Genomic DNA, 12,500 nt, shown 5'->3' with positions numbered 1-12,500 from the left:
CCCCTCTCTCTCCATTCCTCCCTCCTCCTCTCTCTCTCTCTCATTCCTCCCTGACTCTCTCTCTCTCTCATTGTTTACTGTGCGGATTTAAATAAAAAAAGGCTGTCAGCAGACACATAAAAAACAGACTCTGTATCAGCAACAGCGGCGACCTGGAGTCCTCGGCTATCGGCGACTGATTCAAGAGATGCACACACACAAACACACGCATACACACACGCATACACACATGCATACACACAAATGTGATTCCTCTGGAGATGGAGAGACAGAGACGATGCAGAGGTGGACAGGTGGAGGGGAGGAGAAAGAGAAGGCAGTTACAACTGGATTGATTTTTTTTCTCTCTCCCTTTTTTGTGGTGCAGCACTATCAATTTGCAAAAGGAACGCGCACACACACACACACACACACACACACACACAGACACACACACACACACACACACATACACACACACACACACACACACACACACACACACACACACATACACACACACACACTCAAGCACACACACACATATGCATACTCCCTTTCACAAGCAAGCAGAAAACTGTGCGTCCCCACACACACACACACACACACACACACACACACACACACATGCACGCGCACACACACACAAGCAAAACAAAACAAACAAATGAAGGAGCAGACCACAAATCCAAAATTAACCACTAAATCGATTGAGGACAACTCCATTTCGCCCACCCCGGCACTTTGGGCCCAACTTTAAAGGGGCGCAGGAGAAGTGCAGGTGGCGGCAGATCAGATAAATGCTGATTGCTCTGGACTCGCTCTCACTCAGCCCCATGGCTGCAGTTGTCAGACACAAGCCCTCCCCGTACACACACACACACACACACACACACACACACTAACACTCTCTATCACATACACACACACACACACACACACACACACACACACTCTCTCTCTCTCTGACGCTCTCTCTATCACACACCCACACACACACACTCTCTAACACTATCTTTCTCACACACCCACACACACATACACACACACAATTAGGACAGGCACACACACACACACACACACACACACACACAAACACGCACACACACACACACACACACACACACACACTCCTTGCTCCCTCCGCATGCCCTGCATGCCACTGGGGCAGATCAGAATGAGCAAACGTTTCAGAAATTGCTTTGAGTTTTTGTTCTTTCTCCCCTCCCTCCCTCCCTCCCTCCCTCCTTCTCTCCCTCCCTCTCCTTTCTCTGTCTATCTTTGCGTGCTCTCTGGCAGTGGCACTGCAGCAGGCTCCTGGCCTCTAGCCCAGCGCAGACTGACAGAGTGACAGCTGAGGACAGAGGAGAGGGAGAGAGAGAGAGAGAGAGATTGTAGAGAGAAAGGGGATAGAGGAGGGAGATTGCAGGGCAGAGTCAAGTGTAGAGGCAGAAAGAGGAGAAAAAAACGAATAAAAAGACTTTGGAAGAGCTCTTCCTTTCTGCTGTCTGTGTTCTATCTCTGGCCATCTTTTTAATGTAATGTCCTCTCCTCTCTGGCCTCTTGATTCAGCTCTTCCTGTCTTACTCTTTTACTCTCCTTTATTGTTTTTCTTTCTTTCTCTCTCTCTTTCTTTCTTTCTTTCTTTCATCTCAGCATCTCTCTATTTCAGGCTCTCCCATTCTTCATTGCAGTCTGAGTACTTATGGAATTGCTTTAGTCCAGCTGTTGCCATGAGTTCATCTCTCTCCAGCTCTCCCTCTAGTTCACTTCCTCCCCTATCTGATTTCATCCCTCTCTCTATCCTTCTGACTAAAATGACCCTCCATCCACCCATCCATTCACCCATCCATCCATCTATCCATCAATCAATCTATCTATCCATCCATCCATCTCTTCCCTTCTGTCTGAGATATGTCTTTCTCTCCTTGTCCATCTTTCTCTCTACCCCTTCTCTCTCTCTCTCTCTCTCTCTCTCTCTCTCTACTCCCACCATTCTTTCTCTCCTTCTCTCCTTCGCCCTCTCCATCTCTCGGGGAGTTTTTCGGACGGTGCGGTGTGCGTTTTTGCGGCGGTGGCCGGTGGGTGGCCCATAAATCGGCCGTGGGCTCTCCGCGGCGCTCTCCCAGGGGGCCCGGCTGAGAGAGAGGGAGAGGGAAGGGAGAATAAAGCAAAGTCTGTCAGCGCCTCGTAAAAACTCACGGCGCAGTAAATATCCCGGCTGAATGAATTAGGAGATTAAATCACCATAAGTCGTTAATGCCACCCACGCCAACACGCCACGTGGAGAAGGTACGTGCCACGCCACCACTCTCCCTCTCAAGGCTCCTCTCTCTATCCCTCTCTCTCTCTATCTCTCTCTGTCTCTGTCTCTGTCTGTCTCTCCATCAAGGCTCCCCTCCCCTTCTCTCTCTGTCTCTGGTGTGTGTGTGTGTGTGTATGAGTGTGTGAGACCATCAGTGCACCTGACGATTTTCGACTATTGTAGAGTGTTTCGAAATGTGTGTGTCGTCGTTGTTCAATATGTGGCAAAACAGCAGAGAAAGTTTTGTTATTTCTCACTGCAGTCCAAATCTGGCATCTCTCGCTGCTGCTGTCTCCCTCTGCGCGTCAGATATGTGTCCACCCCTAAGAGCCGCATGCCATTTCTGTTGATGGAGTTTTGTTTTGGTTGCCCATTGACCGCCGTGGGCTGCTTAACGCTTTTCTGGCCCCCTGACAAGAAACCCTCTCAACAAAGTGTCCATCTCCCCTCCACTCCACTTCCCTCGAGGTTCTGATTTAGAGTGCTGAGTGCGGAACGTGGGAAATGAGGTTCTGCAGTCCAGCCCGGGCCCGCGGTGTGGTGCGGTGCGGGGGGTTGGAAGGGAGGGGGAGGGGGGGCACTTTGCCAGTTCTAAAAAAGTTCCTGTCTCTCTCCACAGACACAAAGGCCCACGCTGGGAGGAACGGGGAACCAGGACCCAAGAGCCACTCGGTGCCGGGGAAGTGGAAGATAGACGATGGAGGTGAGTGCTCAGTGTGCTCCCAATTTCAATCCGTAGTTAGGCTCTCAAAGAGGCAGCCGCGACGGCGGCATGGCCGAGAAGTTTTTGGTCAGCGGGTTTTGGTCAACAAACCCCCTCCCGCTTCAGGCTTCCGGAGTTTTTCTGCTTTCTGTTGGAGTGAATCAGAAGCGGACTTGCATTCTGTGAATTCCTCGCTTTCAGTGTTTTTTGTTCGGCTCGGCCACCGGAGCGACGGGAAATGTTTTCGCAGCCGCCTCCATCTTGTGTGCGTTTGTGAATATCATGGTTCAGTAAGTGCTGAATGTGTGTTTAAAAGTTGTTGGCTTTTAAGCACATGTTGTTGCTTCCAACTGCATCATCATCTTGGCTGGAGCCACAAAAAAGCTTTTGGGTGAGCAGCAAGTTCTGCTGCAGTGCTCTGTGGTGCTGCTGAATGGGAAATGAATTGTGTCCGAGCGATGTTGTGAGAGTCCGCATCTGATTTACATGAGAAAGCCGTTTGCAAATGTGTGTTTGCACGACCGAGAGTTGTTCCATTGTGGACTGTCGTGCTGCAGTATGAGTTTGTGTGGGTGCTTGTGTGTGCATGTGTATGTGTACGTGTGTGTGTGTGTGTGTGTGTGTGTGTGTGTGTGTGTGTGTGTGTGTGTGTGTGTGTGTGTGTGTGTGTGCGTGTGTGTGTGTGCTTGTGTGCGCTTGTGTGTGTGTTTGTGTCTGTGTGCGTGTGTGTGCGTGTGAGTGTGAGTGTTTGTGTGTGTGTGTGTGTGTGTGTGTGTGTGTGTGTGTGGGTGGGTGCGTCTGTGGCAGATGTCAGTCCTTTCAGAGGATGTGGATGTTCCACAATACCATTTGTTCGACAGCGAGAAACAGACTGAGAGAGAGAAAAAGACAGAGAGAGTGAACGAGAGAGAGAGAGAGAAAGACAGAGAGAGCGAGCGAGCAAGAGAGAGAGAGAGAGAAAGACAGAGAGAGAGAGCGAGCGAGCAAGAGAGAGAGAGAGAGAGAGAGAGAGAGAGAAAGACAGAGAGAGCGAGCGAGCAAGAGAGAGAGAGAGAGAGAGAGAGAGAGAGAGAGAGAGAGAGAGAGAGAGAGAGAGGAAGTAAGTTTCAGATCAAAGCCCCGGTCCCTCTGTAGATGTGGGCCACTCAGCGGAGGGCACCCTGCCTCAGATAGTGCTCTGGCTGCCGGCGCCATGTTCTGAGAAACCCATCTGAGCGCGGCGCTCCACAGAACCAGCCGGAAGGGTGGCACTTATCGCCCTTATTAGGATCACGCCGCCTGCTCTAATTCCATGTTGGAACACGAGTCTTTATTATGCTCCAGTAGGCGCCGTCTTCTTCCTCTTCCCTTTCTCTATCAGCTCTTTTTTTCTATACGTTTAGAAGTTTCTATTTCTTTCTCTCTGTGTTCTCTCTCTCTCTCTCTGTTCTCTCTCTCTCTCTGTTTCTCTGAAATGGAAAGGATTGTTAATTTTCAGAAATGATGATGGGCCTCATTAGAAAGCCGTGAGATGTGATTGATGCTAGCGCCGTGCATAACAATGTTTATGGAGATGGAGTGAGACAGAGAGAAAATGAGTTGTAGTAGGCAGATAAAGGGGAGAGAGTAAAACTTTGACAGCGCTGGGCTGGCCCTAGTTATTCTGCTGCTTCCTCTGTTTCTTGCTCCGAGTCTGGTGTGTTTTTTTTAATCTGGCGGTGTCAGTCTTATCGGAGGTGGGCATTTGATATGCATCAGGCAGCGAGTGGAGGTGCTCCTTCAGTGAGACTGTGTGGAAGGGCAAGAACAGTGAGACAAGACTGATATACACACACACACACACACACACACACACACACACACACACACACAGACACACAGACACACACACACACACACACACACACACACACACACACACACACACACACACACACACATAAACCCATATAATCACAGGTGTTCTCACAGACATACATTCACACAAGTGTACCTAATAAGCAGTACAAGGGAAACAGGCATATTTACAGTCAGGGAAACAAACTCATCCCCACCCTGTCTGACCTCTGCATGCAGCCAAGGTCTCATCTTACCTCTCAACTAACTCACACAGAGCTCACAGGGCAACCATGCCGTTTCTATGGTTACCCAGAACGATGGTCATTCTGGAGGATTTTTCCTTTGCTTTTTTTTTTTTTTGCGGACAGCTGTTCGACGGTCCCCCAGAGAGGCGACTGCCGTGACCTGTGCAGTGGAGGTCACACACCCCGGTCAAATACGGAGGGCATCTGTGTGTCCGTAATTAGTGCGTTTGACCTGTGACCTGAGGGAGAGAGAGAGAGAGAGAGAGAGAGAGAGAGAAGGAGAGAGAGAGAAGCCCAGTAATCAATGAAGGAAAGAGGGGGGTTTAGACAAAAGGGAGAGTATGATAAGGGGAGGGGAAGGTGGAGGAGAGAAAGAATGAAGTGAAAAGGGAAAGAAAAATGGCACAGAGAGGGTGAGAAACCCAGAGAGCAGTTGGGAGAGCGAGAGAGGTGCCCAGTGAGAGGTGGAGACAGAGCTGGAAGAGAGAGAGAGAGAGAGAGAGAGAGAGAGAGAGAGAGATGGAAGAAAGAGAGAAAGAGGTGGAAAGATGGAGGTGTGACATTGCTAATGTGAAGTCTCCAGTATGAAACTCCAGCCTCTTGAAATGAGCTAAGGAGTAAAGGTGAAGGCAGCGCTCTGACTTGAGCCAAAACAATTTACGCTGCCGTGCCGACCCATCAAAAACCCATTCAGCCAGCCATGTCTGTGGTCGCTCGGGATTTAGATTAGATAACCGCGAAACTGCAAGAGGGTGCAGAGCAAGAAGATAAAGTGTTTTCCAACACAGAGCCCCCCCCCCCCTAAGCAGTGCAGCCAGAATTTAGCCCATGCTGCTCCAATAGTGGCAAAAGGGAAGCCACTGCTGTTTGAGCCAGAATGGCGGCATGGCTCTGGGCGTGGACGCGACATTAAGGGAAAAGGAGTGAAACCGATCCAAAATGGCCTCCAGCAGGGCGGGGGGTATTCTGATCTAATTAACCCTGTGGGAAGGGAAGCTGGGAAAGCCGGTGTTTGTCCTTTCGGTGCCTGACTCGGGCACACGCACCTCTGAGTCAGGCTGGTCGGCTGGCCGGCTGGCTGGCTGGCTGGCCGGTCGGCTTGGCGTGGCCGGGCTCATTTGAGTCGGCTGGCGTGGCAGCGGCGCTCATTAACTGGGCTGGCATCCCAGGTCGGCCTGCCTGCCCGCCGCTCCATTATGCATGAGGCTCTGCCGGCCTCGCCGCTGCCGACCTGGGGCTGCACGGTGGAGGCTGGGAGCGTGTGCCTCTCATTAACTCTACAGGGGGAATCGGAAAACAAGCACACAGGTTCTACCTCACACACACACACACACACAAGTGCACTTAGACACAAACAAGTACTCATATACTCTCTCTCTCACACACACACACACACACACACACACACACACACACACACACACACACAGGTACAAAGAAACACAGGCACAGATAGACAGATGCAGACAGACACTTACAGTACACACACACACACACACACACACACACACACACACACACACACACACACACACACACACACACACACACACACACACACGCACACACACCAGTATGCCAATCTTCTGTCAACATTCCCCAAACGAAAAGCAGATTTTTCCATGAGCACAGTTGACTGGAAGTAGCTTGGCGGTATGCATTACTCACTGCCTTACGTTTGTGTAAACTATTTCATGTGCCACACAGTAATGGATGAACATTGGGACTTTTTTAGTCATTTAAATGTGTTGTGAGCTTGTGTATCCCATACATTAGGTGTTTTTAGTGCTTGGAGGGAAGACTCATTGAGCATGAAGAGAGGAGAATATGGATGTGTTTTGGCCCAAGAGTCAGACATAGATCCAGACTTGCCACTGGGAGGTAATTAGGTGCAAAATCACCTCAGGTAACAAGTCTCACCATTGGCTGCTAATCCAGCCAGATACCATCAGACTGAGGGCTGCTGGATCCACTTCTGCTGAGCTAGGACTCTCTATATCAGATAATCAAGACGTGATTAAAGTGGGCCAGAAGAATGGTAATGCTAGCAGTTACATTCATGATGCTAGTAGGCCTAATGCTAGCAGTCATCATGTTTGCATTCATGATGTTAGTAGGCCTAATGCTAGCAGTGGTCATGTTTACATTCATTATGCTAGGAGACCTATATGCTGTAATGCTAGCCGTCATCACAGTTCATATGTGCCGTCTTTGGGGGGGGGGGGGGGGGGGTGCATGGAGTTTTATGTCTCACAAGAGTTGCCTGAATGAAACCCTACACGATCTGCAAATATATGATTTTAATTATAGGCTAAGTACTGTAGCGTGATTGCATCCACATCATGGAATAGCCATGATGATGTTTCCTTATTTCACAAGAATAGATGTAGGCAGCGCAGTCTAAAATATACGATAAACTATTGCCATTCAAAAAACAACAAAATGAGCAACTCTTTGCCCTTCTGCTCTCTGGCCCTCTCCCTGTCCATCTCCCACTGTGCTGTGCAGGCAGACCTGCCCGTGGAGACAGAGAAGGTGGAGATCCCACTTTAGCCCATCACATGCAGCTCAGCACATGGGTGTTTGATTTTGATACAACCCACCTGCAATCCACAATGTTTTCTGGGTGGATTATGGATTGACCAGCACCAGATAACACAAGATAAATAATTCATCAACTATACTTCTGTATAGTTTTTTCTTTTTAAAAGGCTCTGGGCTTTACAGAGAGGTTAAGGTCATTATGGACTGTTTAGGTGGAACATTAATGGCATAATAACATATTATAACCCTGGTTGTCCTGAAGTTGCCAATAGTGTTATTTATTTGTTTGTTTGTGTCTTTTTTGACAAATGACTTAAAACTCTGGTGTAGAGAAGTGAAGAGTCTGAACGAAAAGAACAAACACAGTTCTAATATGACAGTGAGGCGGCAACCAGCTGAACTGATAAATGATAAATTATTTCCAGTGTTCATATTTTTATATAATGATCATATTTATATTACACAATATAATTTCCAAAATATATTGTTAATACCGGTATATTATAACACACCGCTGCATTGCAGTACCGAACCAGAACTCAGCCAAGTCTGTTCTGGAGTTTTGTCCTTTCCGGGATGTTCCACGGACACTGGATTTGCTATTATCAGTGGGACAGCTGGGGCTGTCACTTTAATCAATTCATGAAGTACACTCTTTCCCTGAATGTCATTCAGTTTATTAATTATGCTCTCCTCTCTGCTGAAAGAGATGGGGGTGAGTCTCTGAATTTACCCATCAAAGAAACTTTCTCCCATACTGTACTTTCCCCACAAGGACAACTTCTGTGGAGAAGTGTCCCTTGCCACTCGCTTTCACTGAAGTAGCGGAGAAAGAGAGAGAGAGAGAGAGAGAAGAGAGAGAGAGAGAGAGAGAGAGAGAGAGAGAGAGAGAGAGAAGGGAAGAAAGTGGAGAGGCGTTGTGGTCTCTCTTCATGTCTGATAATGAAGAAGTGACTAATCCCCCCCCCCCCCCTCCCCATTCCCTCCCTTGGCTCCGTGCCCTTCCTTCCGGATCCTTCCATGGCGCTCAACCCCCCGTTCTGTTCCGTCAGCACTTTCAGCTGTGCTCCCTGGGATTTGGAGCTGCCCTGCAGAGTGGATTTAGATCATCTTCCAACTTCCCTCCTGCAATGTCCTCAGCCAACCCCTCATCTCTCTCTCTCTCTCTCTCTCTCTCTCTCTCTCTCTCTCTCTCTCTCTCTCTTTCTGTCTCTCTCTCTCTCTCCATCTCTCTCTGTCTCAATTCAATTCAATTCATGAAAGCTTTGTTGGCATGAACGTTGCAGTGACATTAATGCCAAAGCCCAATTACATATACACATAAAAAGGACAAATAGGGACAAATAGGTTAAACCCAACTGAGGGAGTAAGTTAGACAATGGGATAAAGTACAGAAGAAGTTTCTCTTACAGTCTTACTGAAAACCCCATCAGAGCAGGCTTGGCTGTGTAAGCTCTGGATATGCTGTAATGATGAGAGGGAGACCAAGTCCAACTGGCCTGAGGTCAGCTGTGTGTGGACAACAGGACTCTCATTACTGTCATTAAAGCTGCCATGACTGTCTCACGGGCAGGACTCAGGTCTCCATTGGTACAGTAGGGGCTTAATGGCAATATGTGACTCATTCAGTACCTTAAGAAGGATTTGATTGGGGGGTGTTAGTGAGACTACTAAACTGACATCACAGCTGGTGCATCCAGTGTTGTTCATTAGTGTAACACACACACACACACACGCACACACACACACACACACACACACGCATACACACACACACACACACTCACACACACACACACACACATAGAGAGTCTCCCCCTCTCTCTGCTATTCTGTTTGTATCTGTATCCCTCTCGTTGAAACACAAGCACACACTAGTCCTCCCTTCCCTGTGCAGCAATGTTCCTCCAGTTATAGCATGTGCTAAATATCGCTATGGGGCGCCATGTCCTATACATACATTAAAGAATGGTAAATGTTTACCCTCAAAGGGGGAATTCCTATGGCATATCCACAAATGCAGAAATAATATGCACAAATTATGTTTTCACATACTCACACAAACACACATACACACACACACACATACAAACACAGTGTTTGGTGTGTGCATTTAAGTGTGAGTGAGTGTATGTGTGTGTGTGCCTGTGTGCGCGTGTGCCTGTGTGCCCGACGCCCGTGTGCCTGCGTGTGTGTGTGTGTGTGTGTGTGTGTGTGTGTGTGTGTGTGTGTGTGTGTGTGTGTGTGTGTGTGTGTATGTATGAGAGAGAGAGCAAATGTAAATATATAAATAACTCTTAATAATTCCAGCTCATTTTGCCTGTGATAATTACCTCTACAAAGAGAAAGAGATCTGAATGTTGCGAAGGTCACTTTTGCCTTTGACGTAATTACCGAGGAGAGCCGAAATAGCCGTCAAACAGGCACAAAGTAATGAGCGGGACAGCGACCTTTTGTCCTCTCCTCTCCACATCTCCTTGACAGCTCCGCTGCTTCTCCGTCTCAGAAGCCCTGGAGCCATTCACCCCTCGACCTTGACCTCCGGCTAACCGCCGCTAGGCGTTGAATTTAAGTAAACAGGAAGTGGCTCGCCCCCGATTTCTCGTGCTAATGCGGTGCTCTTCTAATGAAGCTAGTCCTCAGCTCAACTTTTGTACCTGTCTCTAAAACAGAACACTCATGATTGACTTTTAATTGGTGCAACCAAACCGCACCACGGGTCACTTTTAGCTCTTTGTTCTAATTGGCTGTCAGAGGTGTGGAGAACGGCACACTGGGAGATGAAGTCTTTTTATGTAGCTCGAGCCAAAACACTTTTGTAATCCTACAGCACCCTCTCGCCCCAGATACTGAGGGCACGTACGTAGCGCTGTTTTTTTATTAGCCGAGAATGACAGCGCACCTTGCAGTATTCATGTTCATTTGTTGTGCTCTCAGCTCATAGACGCACCTGTTTGGTAAACATAGGGTTTTTTATGTTTGTAGTTTTTTTTTTGCCGGCCGCTTCGGGAACAAAGGATAGGAGAGTGACCTTGGGATGACTGTGCAGGATGCCGCTTTGATTAGTTTTTCCAGACTCCTGCTGTGGCTGATATATCTTAATAAAGCCACCTTAGCAGATTCATTGTTTTTCTCATCTAGACAGATTGCTGAGCTTTCTCTGGCATTTGTTTGTGTGTGTGTGTGTGTGTGTGTGTGTGTGTGTGTGTGTGTGTGTCTTTGAGAGCAAGTGCGTGGCAGCACATTTTTCTATGCACACCTGGGTATGTGTTTAGGGATATCCACCTTTGCATTTATATTATTTGTTAGGTTTCATTTGAGTGTGTGTGTGTGTGTGTGTGCGTGTGTGTGGAAGTGTGAGTGTATCCGCTCGAGCTTGAATATGAAAGCCCTCTCATAAGTCTCTTGAATTGACACTCTCCTGGGAGAGATCAGGTAAGGCCACGCACTTGTCATCCGTCTCTCTGTCTCCCTCGCTCCTTCTCTCCCTCACTCATTCCTTCCCTGCCTCTCTCTCTCTCTCTCTGCTTCCCTCTCTCTCTCTCTCTCCTTCTCATCTCTCTCCCTTGCACTCCGTCTCACGTAAATATTTAAGTGCCTCTCCTGCAGCGATTATGATGGGGATAAATGTCGCCTCTCATTCCTCTCGCACGCCAAATGAGGCGACGGGATCAAAGCACAATCCTTATGAAGGCCACACAAACACTTACACACACACACACACACACACGCACGCACTCACACGCACGCACACACGCACGCACACACACACACACACACACACAAACTCACTTACTGTGCTTATTCTGAGACAGGTGGGCATTTTGCATGTGTTTGTTGTTTTTTTTTGTCTAGTTTTGCATGCTCGACTAAAAACACAAATCCTACACAGTCCATACTAATACAGGTGAGGTTGTACAGAGTTGAGCACCAGGAAAACACATTTGATGAGTTAAGTAGTCAGTCCTATACTTGTTTTCTGAGAATTTCATCTAGAGGTCCCTTGTTTGACACACCAGTGTCAGGTTTGCGTTCTACTGAAAGCCGTTCATTCTACTTTTCTATTACACAGTGGTTCTACTCTGCTCTGCGGGCTTCATGGTTATCAAATCTAGATCTGTACTGCGTTGTGAGTCCCATTAGAACATCTAGAGTGGCATTCTGTATGATGATGTATTCTTCTTCATTTGCATTCATGTAAGGGATAATAGTGGTTGACACAGGGCTCGGTTATCAGATATTAATGCATCTCCAGTGCATTAACTTTTGATACCTGAACATCATGGAGTCCATTAGCCCACTTAGTCCACCGCTGTTGCCACACTGGCGTTGTGTTCATTTGCTGATATAAGTTCAGCCTTTTGATCGCTAAAACGGTCTTGTTTGTAGAGCCACTTTTTCTTTCTGCCACACATCAATCGCTAGCGTATCCCAAGATTCTGTTGAGCCTTCGCTTTGTAAAATCACTGTTTTATTTCCTCCAAACGCAGTGTTGCTGAGCTGAAAACCATCTTAGTCATATGTTGCAATGTTGCTATGCTCTGAACGTCTGTCAGATCACTCTCTGTTGGAACAGGACCGTTCATTTCCACTTCACAACGAGTTTGGCGAATTGATATACAAGCGTAATGCGGCCAGAAAACTGGAACTACTTCATAGGTGTGCAAATCGGAAAAGTAATTGATGTTGTAAAGAGCACGTCGCAATAGGAAATGCAACTACGCAGTGGTATAAATATGTATATTGTTCTTCCACTTCAGTGAACCAAGAATGTATGACATAAGTAATTAAGCACAGTGATGTTTCAATTCCTTTGTCTCACCCGATTGATCCAGGCATTTCTATGCACGTGTTGGTGTGTGTTTGTGTGTATGTGTGTGTGTCTGTATTTGTGTGTATTGTGTAT

The 12,500-nt window shown here is 47.6% G+C and overlaps 1 protein-coding gene across 1 annotated transcript in view; it reads left to right on the top strand.

Annotated features, from left to right (window-relative positions):
• The window catches only part of spock1 (SPARC (osteonectin), cwcv and kazal like domains proteoglycan 1), a gene marked incomplete in the record, with an annotated part of 207,378 nt that overhangs the window by 114,108 nt on the left and 80,770 nt on the right, over positions 1 to 12,500 (top strand). Inside the window, 1 exon segment of the mRNA XM_062524751.1 lies at positions 2,904 to 2,987. Coding sequence (XP_062380735.1) covers positions 2,904 to 2,987 — 84 coding nt within the window.

The sequence above is a fragment of the Sardina pilchardus genome, chromosome 21, assembly GCF_963854185.1.
Source record: "Sardina pilchardus chromosome 21, fSarPil1.1, whole genome shotgun sequence".
In the NCBI taxonomy this organism is placed as follows: domain Eukaryota; kingdom Metazoa; phylum Chordata; class Actinopteri; order Clupeiformes; family Clupeidae; genus Sardina; species Sardina pilchardus.
This window is presented reverse-complemented; position numbering and strand designations above follow the sequence as displayed.